Genomic DNA, 18,218 nt, shown 5'->3' on the forward strand with positions numbered 1-18,218 from the left:
TAACAGATTGCAAAGTATTTTTCAGGTACATTTTCTCACTTGATCTCATTTACCCTGTGAAATCGGCAGGGCAGACAGTATGATCCCCAAGTGGCAGGCGAGGTCACCCGTTGAAAGTCACATAGATAAAAAGAAGTTAACTTGTTTCGCTTCCCAGGGGGTGACCTTTCCACTGTGCTCTGCTGCTTAAAAAAGAAATGAACCCTGCATTGAAAACAACTGATAACACGCAGACCAAGCTGTTTTCCTCCACTGAGAGGAAGAGGGCGTGAATTCTTCACTTTTGTCCATCCTTAGTGTAAATTTCCCAGCAAAAAGGGCAATTCACACAGGCGGCACAGGTCATTTTAGAATCACAAATTCTTAGGGGGCTCAGAGGAAGCTCCTCTCCCCGCTGCACTCCAACACATCCCACTCCAGGACAAATGCAAAACGTAGTAACGAAAAGAGTACCAATGAAGTAGACTGTGTGTTTGTGTTTTTAGATTATTATGCCATAAAGTCAGTTTACATTTTTATACAAATATTCGTATGTGGCTATAAACCCAAACATTTTTCAGTTCCATTCCTGTTTACAAACAATTTAAACATCCTTGTTCTTACAATTATCTTGATTGATTAGATAGTGAACATTATCTTAGTCATTGCAGTGGTATAAAAATCCCAGACCCGGACATTATATATATATGTTTTTTATCATACTACAAACTTGTTTTAAATTTTGGTTTACAACTTTATAATACCAAGGGTTAGCAGCAATTTTATCTCATAATGACAATTATACAATAATCATAAAGCCCGAAGTTACCAATATTTGTTCAAAGTATCATGAGAAGGCTTCTGGAAACGAAGTGGAAGTATGCCAGCACTGTGGAAGTCAACGGAAGCTGAAGTTATAAGGATTAAGAGAGAACTTGCCTATTTTAAATGGTCTTTTTCTGATAAGGGCCTACAATTTAGTATATTTGAATAAGTGATGATGACCTGATTTTACAAACACATATTATTTAAGCAGAAAGCAGAAGAAATCTGTCTTCATCCGAGAAATTTAGAACTTTTAGAATTTGGGGTAGAGGCGGTTAAAAAGAGAACAAAGCTATGCATTTTTTTCTGAGTGTGATTTTTAATCTTCAAGGCTTTTTCTTTACAATATGGAAAGTTGTGTGTGTGTGTTTTTTAAATATATCTTTATTGATTTCAGAGAGGAATGGAGAGGGAAAGAGATAGAAACATCAATGATGAGAGAGAATCACCTCCTGCACACTCCCTACTGGGGATCAAGCCCACTACCCAGGCATGTGCCCTTGACCAGAATCAAACCTGGGACCCCTCAGTCCGCAGGCTGACGCTCTATCCACAGAGGCAAACCAGCTAGGGCTACAATATGGAAAGTTTTTTTTAAAAAAACTTCCCATTCTTTCCTATCTTTCTTAGAATGTGAACTCAAAAGATCAAGACTTGTTATTGTCTGTTCTTGTATTGCTGTTGTTGTTAATCCTTACCCGAGGACACTTTTTAAATTTACTTTCCAGAGAGAGAGAGAGAGAGAATATTAATGTGGGAGAGACACATCAATTGGTTGCTTCCTGCAAGAGCCCTGACTGTGCAGGGGATTGAACCTGCAACCCAGGTATGTGCCCTTAATGGGGAATGAATTCCTGACCCATCCTAGCATGGGAGAGGACACTCTAACCATCCATCCACACCAGCCAGGGTGCTATTGTATGTTCCTTTATCCCAACTTGAATTTCTATAAATCATGAGATTTTTTTTAAATGCCGACATTTAATGAATAAAAAATTCAATTAATTCATGGTTTCATTCAATAGGATAAGCATTTACTAAATCTCCATTCAGCACAAGGCATTGGACCAACTGCTAGGGAGACAGCGAGGGAGTATTAATGCTCCCTGAAATGATTAGAAGGTAGACCTTGCCCAAAGGCCCCAAGCCTCAGCGATTCATCCCTTTACAAAAGAAATGTTAAAGGCTTATTGAAAATTTTAAACAAAATGTACATTCTGTGATGCATATACCGGAGTGACAAATGTTCACCTTTCTCCCACGGTTTAAAGAGCAAATTCCTCATCACAGACTTTCCAATGCCCATTGACTTCATCAGAAAAGACTTTTAAGTACTGAGAAGCTGTCAAGCTCATGGCAGTGGATACATGTTTTCTAAACTTATAATTCTCACTTGAAGGCTCAAAAATTACCATTGACAACAATAATTGCCCCTTGTTTTCCTGGAAGTAGCAAGTACATGATTATTTTTGAAAAACGTCTGTCAAATACCTGTCTGAATAACCATAGTTCGTCCATCGTTCTTTCAAGTCAAAAGCATGTTCAGTGAAAATAAAAGTAAAAACACTAGCTCAGCCTGCAATTCAAGCATGGAAGTGTTTTCCTGGAAATAAATGTGGCACTTTGGTATTCAGCACACATGCTTTATGCATACTTCCTATTTTTTCACACGGAATTTAAAAAATGTACCAAAGGGTTGAACTTTAATAAATTTAATAATGTTTATATATTATTAACTATATTCCCTGTGCTGTGCATTATATGCCCATGACTTACGTTTTTATTGCTGACACTATGACAGATGTCCCCCATTTCTCCCCTTTTTGCCCCTCTCCACCCAGCCCCCGCCCCACTCCAGGCCTTCACGACATTGTTGTCTGTGTCCAGGGATTATGCATATATGCATATAAATTCTTTAGCTAATCTCTTCCAGTCCCCCCTCCCCCCTCCCCTCTAAGATTATTTTTACTGCTTTATCAAGACCTCTTTCAAGTGACACTGGCTTTCACAGTTTGGTGCCTCTGCCTTCCAGTGATGGGCAACCTTTTGAGCTTGGTGTGTCAAACTTCGCCAAAAAACTGAGCATAACTCGGGTAGTGTGTCACTTTGAGGAAAAAAAAACATTATTTCGCAAATGTTTCATCCTCGGGAGCAGCAAATGTTTCATCCTCGGCATGCGGCCACCTAAGCCGCGTGTCATCAGAAATGGCTACGCGTGTCAGTGCTGACACGCGTGTCATAGGTTCACCATCACTGATACACCTGCACTTTTACCCACCATTTTTGCACCATTGGTGCAAATGTCAATACAGAGAAAGAGTCAAATAAGTCTTAGCATTGTCACCAAAACGATTTTGACTTGGCAGACCCCTTGAAAGGGTCTCACGAACCTCCAGGGGGCTCCGGACCACACCAAAAACTGGGTGTTTGAGCAGACAGAAATCACAATTCTTTCTCTTCGTTTATTTAATGCTTGAGGCTTATTTATTATTGTAGATTTGATCACTGAGCGTGAAACGAAAGACTTGCCAAGGCGTTGAACCCATCCAAGAGATACATTCCATCGCGAGCAGCTCAAAGGCTCACTTAAGGAAGAAAACAGTTCTGGGGGGGGAGGGGGGAGAGCTGTCAGAACGCTGGCCCAGCTTGCCGTTGCCAGTGGCAACGATCGTCAGCGGAGGGAGCGCGGCCATCGATTAGTCGCGACTCGCGGCTGGAGGAAGCCCTCCCGGAACGCGCGGCCGCCGAGGGGTGGCGGGAGCTCGCCGGTTCCGCACTCTATTGGAGTGGCTGCCGCGGGTTCGGGCCGCGGTCGGGCCGGGAGGGAAGATGGCGGCGGTAGCGGCGCGCGGCCCCGTAGGCAAGGGGCGCGACATCAGCCTGGCGGCCCTGCAGCGCCACGACCCCTACATCAACCGCATCGTAGACGTGGCCAGCCAGGTGGCTCTGTACACCTTCGGCCATCGGGCCAACGAGTGGGTGCGTGCGCACGCGACGGGCCGTGCCGGCCGGCGGGGCGGGGCGGGGACGGGGTCGAATCCCTCCACGGGGAGGGCCGCGACGCCCTGGAGGATGGAGGTGGACGGTGGTGGCTCGCGGGCTCCAGGCTGAAGTTGGGGGGTGTGTACCCATGGGCCCCGGGGTTTGGGGGAGAGGGAGGCCGATCGGTGAAACCATCTGAAACGGGGCGAGACGTAAATACCTGCAACCCCCCGCGCTGGGAGACCCGACGGATGGGGACGCGACCCGAGGACCCGAGGGAAGAGAGGACCTGGTGCCCCGAGGCCGGAAGACTGTGCTCGGCGGCGCCGCGGGAAAACGGCGGCGGTAGAGAAGGCGGGGAGGAGACGCGTGCGAGAGGACAGGTGCGGTTCTGGAACTTCAGTCTCTGCGGGCACCGAGAGAGACCAAACCTCGATAGCAGGGAGAAATCTGAAATTCCGACCTCAGGGAAGAGCAAACGTCGGGGAATAAAAGACTAAATGGGCCTGGTCCAACACTGGAGGAGGCTGACCGTGTTGGAAAGATTGTTACTCCACAGCCCACCGAGACCAACAATGCGTTAATATTTGAGTCCATTTGGGAGCCGAAGTACTCCTGTCAAGCAAGAACCCCAATAAAGAGCAATAGAATGAACTTTAGTTTTTCTCACAATTAGAATTGGGTAGGAGCATAAGACATCTGAGCCCTCCGGCAGGTTACCAGTGGATTTTGAATGTAGAGAGATGGATTTTTTTTTTTCTCTTTCCCTCCTAGTGATTTTTGTCCAAATAATATTAATTTGTCAATTATATCACCATCTATTACTTTCAAATAAGTTACAAAACAATATGAAGCATTGAGCCTGGATGAATGGATTTCAGATTTGTAAAAAATGTAGTCTCCAAGAAGGTATCAAAAATTTAAGCAAGAAAACATCCATATTGAACAAATTCATATGTTCTTAAACACATTCATCTGAAAATCACTAACAAAAGTAAAAAGGTAAAAAGCTAAGTCTTAAAATGAGAGAGAAGAGCAGTTTTGCCCTGAGTTCTTAACTAAGGAATGTTATTGAAATGGGCTTAGGGCTGCTTTCCAAGTAGCCAAGACAATAACAATAACAACAATAATAATAATATAAAAATAAAGCATGGGAGCTCTTTAATACTCATTGTTTTATAATAGGAAATCTATCACTTATTCAAAAGATTCTGCCACCTGGGTCTTTATATAAAGGACATTGAGCAACATAGTGGACAGTTTCGTCAATGGCAACTTAAAAAATGCCAGAGGCATAATGTCAATTCTGTCAACTTAAAAAATATGTTCTACTCGGGGCTATTATACTGCCCTACAGAAAAATGCCAGAGGCATAATGTCATAATTCTGTCAAGGTAATTCTATAGTACAGATAAGGATCAGGGATGCATAGTTCAGTCAACTGACTTGACACCAGGATTAGAGTCTGGAAAATCCTGAAACATAGAGGAGATCATTCCTCTTGAATAACAATTGTTTCCTAGAGGCTTTTAAGACAGATACCTGTCAAAAAGAGTTACAGAGGTTTACTAGATACCCAGTGAGACCCTTACACTAAAGTCTCATGAAAAGGCAGAAGAGTCACAATGTATTATTTACAAGATTATGTTTTCCTGCTTCCTGGACTTGTTACCTTCAGACAGGGCATAATTCATTCAGTAAAAGGTCATTCTTTCAAAGTACTAATCTTCAAGGCTGTGTTAGCCAGAAAATAAGAGAGACCCAGTTTAGCTGCAGAGCAGTTGCTAGGAGTAAACAAATTGTCACCATTGTCTCCATATGCCATCACTCAGGCCTTTTGGATGGGAGCCTTTTGAATACAAACCTAGTAAACATGTAAAGAACATTCTTGAGAATGGAGGAGAAAGCATATGCAAGAAGGAATGAGGTGTGTAAAGGAAGGGAGTTCTTATTACACTGAGGCATTCAGAGCAGAAAAAGGAAGAGGGAACAGAAATGAGCTGCTCAGAATTAAGAAAGATATGTAATGACTGAAATAGAAATTTTAGAACTAGACCTACTTCCTGCCATTAGGAAAGACTACTTCCCCCAAATACCTGTATGTGGAAGAATATAACCCTGGTGTTATTACTCGGCCATGAGAGCAGTAGTTCTTAAGGAGTTGATATGACAGTGTCTGGAGAAAATTTTTGGTTGTCTTACTGAGAGAGGTGTTACTGTCATCAAGAGGGTAGATGCCAGTGATGCTGCTAAATAAATAACACAAGTGCTGAGCTTGAGAAACTACCTTTGTGACTAGTGTCCTATTTTTTCTAGCTAGTCAGGTTTTCTGAGTTCTGTGTTACCACAATTTCTGGATATGAGGCCCAAGCATTCGATATTTGTTGATATTTTAGGTGACGTGGATGCTACATACATGACCGAGAAAGACAGGTTTAGAGGGTAAATAGAGACCTACTTTTTCATTATTTTAACATAAAATAATAAGACACAGATTGCTTTGAGTTTTAAAGGAGTCAAATAGTGTGCTGAGTCCCAATAATTTGTAAACACCATTTTATTTTCCATTGTATTATTTCAAATTTTGAACTGCTTAAGTTTTAGCACTTGTTGAATTATTTTTATAATAAATAATAATATTAAATCAGTAAATTGTACTTGTTGCTAAGTAATTTACTCTTGATAGCTATTTGCTCTTAAAAATCAGTTTGATATAATTTGGATCATAGTGGATTTTGTTTTCATGACTCCTAAGACAGTTCAGTGGACAGAGATTGTTATTGAATTAAGGCAGTGGTTCTCACATAGCATCAGAATCACCTGAAAGGCTTCATAAAAGAGACTGCTGGGCATCAGCCCCCGAGTTTCTGATTCTATAGATCTGGGGAGGGACCCAAGCATTTGCATTTCTAACAAATTCTCAGGTGATGCTGCTGCTGCAGATGTGGGGACCCGCTGAACTACAGTGACCAGGAAGATTGCTGAAATTACTTGAGCTTGTGAGAGGACCATGCTTCCAATTTTTTTTGTGTGTGCCTTTATTCTTAGAGAATGTGGTTTTCACCAAAATTACAGAATACTTACACTTTGAATGATTTTGGTAATGGATATTAAAATACTGAGGTTAAATAGAATGCCAAAATTAAGCCATGTAAATAGCAAATGTACATTTTAAATTTTTAATTATAATAGTCCGATTACTAGTTAAACAAATGGGTACTTAAAAATTTTTTATAATGTAATGTACTGATGAGCATTTTTATCAGGGGATGGGTTCCTGCCTTTGTTGGAATGGAAAAGAGCCTTTCTGAATGAACTAAAATGATATCATTTTAACTTTACCACTTCTCCCAGTTTTTCTTAGGCAGATTTCTTGAGTCCTAGTTTGGTAATGTTTCTAACATAATTTCAAAAATCAAAACCTGACTCTGGCCTGGCCAGCGAGGCTCAATGTCAACCTATGAACCAGGAAGTCACAGTTCAATTCTGGTCAGGGCACATGCCTGGGTTGCAGGCTTAATCCTCAGTGAGGGGCATGTAGGAGGCAGCCAATCAGTGATTCTCTCTCATCATTGATATTTCTATCTCTCTCCCTCTCCCTTCCTCTCTGAAATCAATAAAAACATATTAAAAAACAACAACAGAAAAGAAAAAACAAAATAAAACCTTGCCTCTATTCCACACCCAGTAGGTGATTGAAAACAATGGCATTGTTGCTGTCTTCTATGTAGTAGTCAAAGTAGAATTATTGGCAGATCATCTGCTCTCCTAGGTGACAGGATAGAGCAAGAGAAAATGAACCCAGAAAACAAAGAGAAGGGTAATGAGATGCATTCATCAGTGATTTCTGCAGCTTGCCATATAACCTGTTCAGAGGGCAGAGGAAAGGCAACACACTTCTTAAAACTCTTCTTTCTAATGAGATCCATGGAGCACTTTTATTGTTTCAGCTATCCCTGCATTTAGTAAAGGAAGATAATGATGGTTTATTTTGCAAAAGAAAAATTACTGCTTCCTGCTGCTTAATCAGCAGAGCTACAGTCAGGCAGAGATCCTGCTTTTCTCCTTTCCTGAAGAATAAACCCTCTTAAATTAGATGTTGCTTAGATTTGGTCCCACTTGAAACTGGGTAGAATTCCTGTTCTGTAAGAAGTTTATGTTTTTTAACCTCTGTGAATGTTTATTAATGAAGAGAATCCACATATTTTGCTGTTTGTTTTGTTTTTATGTTCTAGGAGAAGACTGATGTGGAAGGAACCTTATTTGTTTACACAAGGTAAGAGGACTTTTAGAAAGAAACTGACAGTCATTCTTTAGTTGTAGTTTTATTTCTAAGACAAGTAAAAGAAGTGAACCATAGTTTGAAGTTTTTAGTTGACACAAGGGAATACTGAATAATGTCACCTGGGATAGTGTGACATTATTTCAGAATATAATTTTAGAACATAATTTAAGTTTTCAGTATAGATGAACTTAAATATTTGTGTTTTCTAAAAGTAGTATTAAATGTTTATTCTTTAGTTCAAACAAATGGTAAAAAGTTCTTGAATATAATGCATTAGCAAAGAGCTAGAAGTACACTATTAAGAATATTAGATTATTTAATCAATATTTAGAAAGGGTCCAGATATTTATCTTTTACATTTTTATTTTTTAATTACAGTTTACATTCATTGTTATTTTGTATTAGTTTCAGATATTCAGCATAGTGGTTAGATAATCATATACTTTACAAAGTGTTCCCCCCAATATTTCTTGTACCCAACAGGCACCATACATTGTTGTTACAATATTACTGACTATATTCCCTATGCTGTTCTTTATACCCCCATGACTATTTTGTAACTACCAATTTGTACTTATTAATCCCTTCACCTTTTTCACCCAGTCCCCCAGCCTCCCTCCCTTCTGGCAACCATCTGTCAGTTCTCTGTATCTATGAGTCTGTTCCTGTTTTGTTTGTTCATTTATAGTTTTCACATATAAGTGAAATCATATGGTATTTGTCTAAATATTCCACACCCAATAGGGTTTTATTGATGTCTCCCCTACCACCCTTGACTATTTAAAGAAGCATGATCCAAAACTAAAGATGTCTGAGTCCTCCATTATTTAGTTAATAGAATATGTTTCAGGATAGATTTAATACACTCTTTATTTTGTGAATAAATTTAATAAGTTCATGTTATTAATAATTTATATCAAATATTGAAAGTGGAAGGGAGGGAGGTAAAGAGAGAGCGAGAAACATTGACGTGAGAGAGACACATCCTTTGCCTTTCTCACTCGTCCAACTGGGGCGGGGATCAAACCTGCAACCAAGGTATGAACCCTTGACCAGGAATTGAGCCTGCGATCCTTTGGTGCTCGGGCCGACACTCTAACCACTAAGCAACATCAGTCAGGGCTGTATTTTGTCTCATTAGCTGAACCTTTAATTATATAAAGTGTCATCAAGTCCATCACCATCAATGAGGGTGCAAAGATAAATACAAAGGCCTACTACTAACCCTTTCAGGGCTAACAGTTTCATTGGGGACACAGAAAATATACACACACAAGTATATATTTTTCACACATGTACTCACATTTAAGTTAAACCACAATGTAGACAGATTACCCTAAGTGCCAGTTGATAGGTTATAGGCAATGAATGGGCTGTTTACGTTGTAGAAGGCTTTATAGAGTGGTGAGTCCTGAGTCAGCCTCAGGAATACAGATAGAACTTAACATGCTTAGAGGAGAGAGGGAAGGGCAGTCTCAACAGCAAGAATGGCATTAGCAGAGACATGAAACCTATAATAGTGATAAAGGGACAGTAAGGGAAATAACTCTGGTGCAGAGTTTACATTGGCTTATATTAGTGAGAAGTTAACAGGAAGGGTAAAGCAATTTTGCTGTCTTGGAATGTCAGACTAAGGATTTTGAAATTTATTTTCTTAGCAGTATGGAGCCATTGAAGGTTTATGAACAGGGGAGTAATAGAATTACAACCAAATGTGTGAGGAACGTCAGTGTGTCAGCATTATGAGGATGTGTTGGTTCTAGAATAAATTGGAGCAGGACATTGAGAAGATACTTGCAGTGGAGATGAGATGATGAAAGTGTGGACCAGAGGGATGGAAGTTGAAATGGAAAGGATTTATTGAAATAATGCATGTTTAGAGGGAATGGTAACATTTAAAAAATAACATTAAGATTTTGGAATGGAAGACTGAGAGAATGACAATTATTGATGGAATGGAAAAATAGATCAAGAGTCTGGTTTGAAGAAAATTTCTTTTGAAATAATGATTTTGAAGTGATAGCAGGGCATTCAGATAGAGACGTCCAGCCACTCAAGTGGGATCAGGGCTGGAATACAGAGTTTGGAGTCATCTGCATTAATTTGGTCCCTGAAACCATGAGAGAAAATAGGTTCTTTGAAGGAGAAAGAGGAAACTGAGGAAAACTAATGGTTGGTTTTAGAGCCAGCAGGATACAGAGAAGAGTCAGCCATAAAGGTAAAAGCAGGGCTAGAACAATACAAAGAGGCCAGTTGTGGGCATAGCCAGGAACAGTGTGAGTCTGTGTGTAGGTGGAAGCAGAAGTGGGAGTGGGAAGAAAGGCCTGGATGGGCAAGGCCATCAGAACAGGTAAGGAGGAGGTTAGTTTATTCAGTTTCAGAAAAGCGGTGGGAGTGCTCAAGAGTCTTTGGCTATATTAGTTTACACTGTGTTCCAAAACATTCCGAAAGCATGGGAGCACACCACCAAGTGAGCTTGTTCAGGAAAGACTACTCTTAAGAATTCTGAAGAATGAAAAGAAAAGCAAGTGATTGAACTTTACTGTGTGCCAAGCACACAATATGCATTCTCATTCATTTCTGAAAATAAGTATTATTATTTTAAGAAGTAAAAGAAAATATATTAATATGCATTAATGGTTTATTTTGGGGATTTTTAGTAGGGTTATTTTTTTTTTAGTGTACCCAAACCAAATGTAGGGTTGTGTTTTCAAGTACTTCTTAATTTGAGTTCTTAGTGGATCTGTCAGTTAAAAAAAACACATTAAATTGAGAAACAAATCCTTCCTTATATCTTTATATCTTAATCTCTTCTTCAAATATAACTCCTCATTAATAGGAGTCCCTTTTCCCTACCATCTTCCCCAAGATCCCCCCAGCCCCCAGTGCCAGATTCTAGGATGTTGAGATCTTTCCTCTGCAGAGAATGACAGAAAGCTTATAAAAATCAAAAGGGAGTTTTGGGTACAGGTAATGGAGCTGCCGGTGATATCTTTTGCTCTGTATCCATACTGAGAGGTTAATGAAATACTTGAAGAGTCAAATCTGTTTATGTGTAAAAATACCTAATCTTATTTAAAAATTTTTTTGTCTTCTTTTTCTCTCATGTCTTCTTTTTTTAAATAGAGTTCATAGAGAACCTACTGGTGATTTCTGAACTTGACACTTCTAAAAGACTCTGTCAGAGATCTTTGGAAGTCAATTTTCATTCTCCCTCAGAATTTAAGTTGAAATGATTATCATGATTATGTCTGGTTTTGATTATATGCCTAACACCACTTTACCTCTCTGTAAAATGAATTAGACAAGGATTGGCTTTCATCAATTTTAAAATTGGAGGGCTCAAAAGGAAATGCTGTAAGTGGTAATGTAGCTGTATTTTACTTCTTTATCAGTATCAAATCAGATATCAAGCTTATATCAAACTAAGATATAAATACCTTGTTACTCATAACACTTCTGTGGGTTTGTTACGCTGGTGCTCTAGTTTAAAGTAAATAAATGAATTCTGCTTTCACTTTCAGTTTGTAAGCATGTGGGGTTTCATTTGTCACAGAAGCTGCGTAGTTGAATTGCTATATGGCTGTCACCCAAGGGTAGATAAATGCAAATGTAGTTATTAGAGTTTATACTCTGTATAATTTGGGTTCTTTCTGCCTGACAGAGAGTAGGCACTGAAGGTTTATTAAATAAAAATAAAAAATCACTAACTGCCACATTTTTATGGAGAAAAACTTTATAGTAGTTTATCTATAAAGCTATTTGCTTTAAAGAAAGCAAAAGATCGCTTTGTACATTAAATTATATAAACTTTTAATTATACTGTATTTCCTCACCAGTTTATTGACCAGAGTTGCATCATTTCTTTAAAAAGTTTCACAGCTTTTAATTTCAGACCAACACTAAGATTTTCTGTGAAATTTTTCTTTATGTAATTGTGATATACACTCTTTATTAACAATCATGTAATTACCATTTCCCCCTTAAAGGAATTTATAATCTAGATAGGGAAACAAGATATATATAGTTAAACTAGAGGCCCAGTGCCCAAAATTCATGCATGGGGGGACCGGTGTCCCTCAGCCCAGCCTGCACCCTCTTCAATCTGGGACATCCCTCTCACAATCCAGGACTGCTGACTCCCAACTGCTCGCCGGCCTGCCTGCCTGATTGCCCCTAACTGCTTCTGCCTGCCAGTCTGATCACCCCATAACCACTCCCCTGCCAGCCTGATCGATGCCTAACTGCCCTCCCCTGCTGGCCTGGTCACCCCTAACTGCCTTCCCCTGCCAGCCTGGTCACCCCTAACTGCCCTCCCCTGCCGGCCTGGTCACCCCCAACTGCCCTCCTCTGCTGGCCCGGTCACCCCTAACTGCTCTCCCCTGCAGGCCTGGTCCCCCCAAACTGCCCTCCCCTGCTGGCCTGATCGCCCACAACTGCCCTCCCCTGCCGGCCATCTTGTGGTGGCCATCTTTGACCACATGGGGGTGGCCATCTTGTGTGTTGGAGTGATGGTCAATTTGCATATTACCTCTTTATTAAATAGGATAAGTAGAATTTGACTTTACCAAAGGATTGGTAATGAGAGTCATGCTTCGTGTGTTACATAAATTAATACATTAGTGCTATTAGCTACTAGTAAAGAATCATTGCTTTATATATGTACAATCTGCTTGCACAAAGCTGTATAGACTTACAAAAAGATCAAAGGCGCATTTGGAATGTAGTTATACTAAAAATATACTATACTGAAAAACTTGTCTTTTGATGTCCTCCCCACCCCTTGTGATTCTTAGGTCTGCTTCTCCAAAACATGGGTTCACCATTATGAATAGGCTGAGCATGGAAAATAGGACAGAACCCATTACTAAAGACCTGGATTTCCAGCTCCAGGACCCTTTCCTTCTCTACAGAAATGCCAGATGTGAGTTTTTCTTAATGAATGGGTAGTTTTATTTCGGCAGTTTTTCCAAGTTTTTAAAATTGTACAGTGTATGTCATTGGGCTTGTGTTTAGTGTCAGTGATTCTAGGGGTCAGGATTGGTTAGCTTGAGAAATGCATGCCCACTTTCTTCCTTAGGAAAGTTTACATGAAAACATTGTGAATATAATGATGTAAGTATTCAAACCCTGTCTTCTGCAATGAGACCACTTTGCAGTGTGAACCCATTGAAGATTCTAAGCCTGATCAGTGCTGGGTGAAGAGTTTTGGGTCAGGAGACTACAGAGGGGCACCTAGGTGGTGCTGTAGGACATAGAATGAACGATTCAGCTGGTGGCACTTTTTTGTGTGTGAGCCTTCTGATATTATGTTTGAGGGAGAGGACTAATATTCTAGAATTGCCATCTTTTGAATATATAGCAAAGTCCAAAGAATTTTAGTCATTAAGAATTTCATAAGACTTTGTAATGTTGAAGGCTTAGGTAACTATGTGGTCCTTGTCAGATTTGAAATGAGGTAGAAATTGCCTACCCAATATTCTGCTTATTTTACTCGTGTATTTTATCTGACCACTTGTGTTGGACTGTTGGACAGCCCAGAGAAAAATTGATGGCAAATATATAAACTGCAAGAGCATCTATGTGTGTTTGTGCATGCACATGCTCTGTGCTTGTGGATACCTTTCAGAAAGACCTTGCAGTTAAATGTTTTTCATTCATTTTCCACCCTGCTTTTTGAGCTCAAGATATAAGAATTTGCCTACTATATACTATTCAGTGTAATCTTAATAAGGAATGTAATACAAGTGATATTTGATGTTATAACCCCAATGAATTGTTTTGAAATAAATATAAAATCCTTTTAATGCTATATTTACTTGTAATTATATACATATAATTAAGTTATGATAGGTGGTCATCCTATTATTTAGAGAATATGAGTAAATTTTCATGAGAAAAAATGAAAGCTATTAATGACTTACTAATGATAGGTCCTGTGAGTGAAATATTTAGTAAAATAGATAAATATTTTGTTTTCTATTCCTATTTCTTTGCTAGAAGGTGTAGTTTCATCAGTTGTAGCTTGTAGTTTGAGTTGTTTGTATAGTAACATCAGGTTTTATTTTATTTTTTGAGATTATTAGATTCTATGTCAAATAATATATAATTTAAATCCTAATAAAATAGCCATATAAATAAATATAAAATAAATGAATATTAATGACTTATAGTAATCATTTTTGGTAGCTCTTACTTTGTATAAATATTTAGTCTAGTTAGTACAGATACTATTTTAAGTTCTTATTATAATATTATGTATCACATATTATGTACAAAAATATAAAAATTACAAACTCTTTAATGTGGTTGATTTTAAAATTGACGTTCCTAAGTCCCAGAGGATTTATCTGATAGGTAATACTGTTTGAATCTAATAAACATATATTAAGCCTCACCTTGTTCCAGGCCAATGCTAATATGGTAGTCTAACTGCATGTGGCTGTTGAATACTTGAAATGTGGCTTAGTCTGAATAGAGCTGTGCTATGAGTGTAAAATACATATTGATTTTCAAAGACAATACAAAAAAATGTAAAAAAAATTCTCAATTTTATATTGATTTAACTGTTGAAATGATAATACTTTAAATATGTTGAGGTAAATAAAATGTTATTGAAATTAATTTCACCTGCTTTTTATTTTTTTATTTAAAATTGCATATGTGATGCACATGTGTGGTTCACCTTACGTTTCTATTGAATGGCAATGTCCTAATCATTTTCATTTCTTTTACTATATTTTATAATCACAACTTTGTAAGGGTAGACATTTTCACTGCCATTTTGCAGGTGAGCAAACTGAGGTTCAGTCAGGTGACAGACCTGACAGATATTCACAGATTCTAATTTCTCGTAACTTTTTCTTAGAAATACTAATTTTTGTTTTATAAAAATGAGAAACTGAGGTTAAAGGAATCAAGTAATTTATCATGGCCCGTGACTACTTGGAGATGGAAACAGCATTGAACTGAGAAAGCCTGACTTCAGAAGCCCAGGCCCGCCCAGCCAGTGTGGCTCCGTGCTTGAGTATTGACCCATGTACCAGGCGGTTGCTGGTTTTATTCCCAGTCAGGGCACATGCCTAGCCTGGGGCGTTGATCCTCAGCAGGGGGGTGTGAAGCAGCCAATCGATGGTTCTCTTTCATTGATGTTTTTATATCTTTCTCTTCTCCATCTCCCTTCCTCTTTCTCGAAAAATCAATAAAAACATATTTAAAAAAAAAAAAAAAAAAGCCCAGGCCCAAGCAGTGAAAGTACTAACACATAAATGATGTATTGAGCAAGGTTTACTTCTCACAAAAATACTTAATCTTTTTATTATTATAAACTCCAATGTTTAAAAAGCAAGTTTCTTTGGTAAAAAGTTGAGTATCTGTTGTATCCCAGTTATTAGAGAGGAGACTATCAATAAAAACTAATGTAACAAAAAGCTGAATTTGACCATTTCTTTCATATTATTCCCTTTAGTAACCTTTTACTATGTTTTCCATTTCATATCTAAGTAAGATTTTGGTATATGGAGATATATTTTAGAAATGTATTTTCCCAAATATATAATAATATTTAAGATAATTTACAGACAATAACGACAGGTAGATTTCAGAGCTAGTCCAACAGCTTGAATATATCATTGTCTATGCTAAGAAGTTCTTTTGAGCTGCTTGATTTTATTGAACACATAAGCCTGGAGTTTAGAGCAAATTATAAAAGGCAAAATCAAGATATTTAGGATCAAAGGAATTTTAGAAAATTCCTCAGTTTTAAAGTGAATTTACTTTATTTTGGGTAGTTTCAAAAAGAAATACAATTTAAATTCTTTATTGATATTTGTAGGATCTGGGAAAATTTGCTAAATAATGGGAAATGGTACAAACAGTTCTTATCTTTCAAATAAGCCATGGCCTAGAAGTTCCCTTTTAAAGTGATTGGTGGTATTTTAGTTACAGACAGCAGATTAAACACATTCTTGAAACTATAGAAATGACAGTAAAGGGGGAAAAAGATATAAACCCACAAGAGTGTTGGATGCATTTCATGAAAAACAATGAGTAAACAAGAGAGAAGAAGACATGCTATGATAGCTGTATTGTTCATAATTATTAACTTTGTCTCCTTGCAGAAGATTATATCTCTGTTTTGTTGATGTCAGACTTGATTATATACTTTGGTTCCCCCTCAACCCCTCCACCCACACTGACCCCTCCAGAAGGATATTATGTGGTTACCTGTTGAACTCAAATAAGAATGAATTGCTTTGACCAATGAAATGTGGGTAAGAGTGATATATGTCACTTTTGAGCACATACTTTAAGAACTAGCTCATGATTCATCATGTCTCTTTTCCTTCTGTTATGATGACTAACAGTATTCTAGGTAGAGGCTGCTCTGTCAGCCTGGGTCCTGAAATGAAAATAACATGGTACAGAGGTAAAAGCAACCCATGATCAACATGTAATGTGTATGAGAAATAAACCTTTGTCATTGTAAGCCATTGGGATTGTGGGGTTGTTTGTTACTGCAGCATAACTTGGGCTACTGTGACTGATGCACAAGCCATCAAAGAAAAAAGGGATCCAAACACAGAATGGAGGTAAAGGAATTCTGAGAACTATGATAAAGAGGAATCCCATAATGACTCCTATGCAATTAAACTAAAGATCATTCAGTCTAAATTAAAGTAAAAGGATAGAAGGCTTCAGGATGAGTGTCCAAGGAAAAATTTATAATTGGTAGTATGAATCTATTGAAACATTTACAGTTCCTTTTAAAGAAAGTTTGATGATATAGGAACATTGAAAACTGAGGGGGTGGGAGGAACAGTAACAAAATGAAGCAATTCTTAGTTCCTGGGAAAACAAAATATTGTATAAGAAAGGAAATGTAATAGTATACCATATGGCTCTGCAAATCATAATACTTAATTAAATTATAAGCACTGAATGTGAAATTATATTATACTGGAAGGGTGTGTGTTTGTGAGAGTGTGTGTATATTGTCAGAGAACTAAATCCTCAATAGATTTTAAAAATCAAGAAGTAGTGTATGCATGCTATATAGCAAAAGAGATTTAAATGTCAGAAGAAAAGTTGGACAAGAAATAAATGGAGAGCAGAAACAACTGTTATGGATAGAATTAAGATTTTTTTGGAGGAACAGTAATTATAAATGTAATGGCTAGAGAAGAGTTCTCTGTGTCAAACCTAATAGTGTTTGACTTTAAACTTATGTACCTGTATTATTTTGATAAAGATAAAAATATAATTGGATATCATTGAATTCATAAAAGCAATGTTTTAATTGGTGGTTAGGTTTTTAAGTCAACTCATAAGAGCCTTTCTAGCCCATTGTATACTTACCTAAAAGTAGCACACTAACATTATAATGATGTACCTGTGAAATATACTGGTAGCACTAGTGTGTATAGCATTATTTCTGTAGGAAAATTCATTCAAGAGTAAAACTTGTGTAGATCCCGAAGAGTATAACATCCTTAGCAGCAGGGCAGAGGACTTGTAGTGCCCATTTTTAGTAACAGATCATTTATAAAGCTAGATGTTCCTATAAATTATATGGTCATAGTAAAGTAAACTTTGAAGCCTTCACAGTCTATTGCTAAGCCTTAGTTCTATATTGGTTCTGCATTTCTGTATTGCTCTCCTCTTTATTCCCACCTCCATTCAGGTTCAGGCTTTCATTACGTATTACATGGGGCATTTCATAACTCTTCATAAAAAAAAGACATTAAGCTTTTGGCACCAGCCAAGATAGAGTAAGTTCACTATAACATTATCTATTCCACTGGTTATAACTAAAAGTTATAAGAAATCCTAATTGAGGATTCTGAAAATAAGCAATAACAGGCATATTGGGGAGGGAAGTAAAAACCTGAAGAACAGCCAGTATGGTGGTGAGTTTCCTGATTTTATTCTTTACTTCTTTATCTCCTGGCTTTGACTCAAGAGTGGGCCAAGTCACAGAACTGTGGACAAGAACAAAAACAAGAGAAGCCCTACGTTCTAGTCTGGGGACTAGAGAAATCGACTCCCATGAGTTACAAAGTGTGAAGAGAATTGCCCCATCTTCCCCCCCCCCTTTTTTTTTCTTCTCCTAGCCCTACTCTGAAGCCAGTTGCAGCTGAACTACCAC

General features: G+C 38.2%; 1 protein-coding gene across 3 annotated transcripts in view; it reads left to right on the top strand.

Moving 5' to 3' along the window:
• Positions 1-3,522: 3,522 nt before the first annotated feature.
• Positions 3,523-18,218, top strand: part of DCP1B (decapping mRNA 1B) — a 58,651-nt gene continuing 43,955 nt past the window's right edge. For all 3 annotated transcript variants that reach the window (XM_008153351.3, XM_054718757.1, XM_054718758.1), the window contains exons 1-3: positions 3,523-3,783; positions 8,022-8,062; positions 12,868-12,995. In XM_008153351.3, coding sequence (XP_008151573.2) covers positions 3,634-3,783; positions 8,022-8,062; positions 12,868-12,995 — 319 coding nt within the window. In that variant the 5' untranslated portion in view covers positions 3,523-3,633. The remainder of the gene's footprint in view (positions 3,784-8,021; positions 8,063-12,867; positions 12,996-18,218) is intronic.

The sequence above is a fragment of the Eptesicus fuscus genome, chromosome 7, assembly GCF_027574615.1.
Source record: "Eptesicus fuscus isolate TK198812 chromosome 7, DD_ASM_mEF_20220401, whole genome shotgun sequence".
Lineage (NCBI taxonomy): Eukaryota > Metazoa > Chordata > Mammalia > Chiroptera > Vespertilionidae > Eptesicus > Eptesicus fuscus.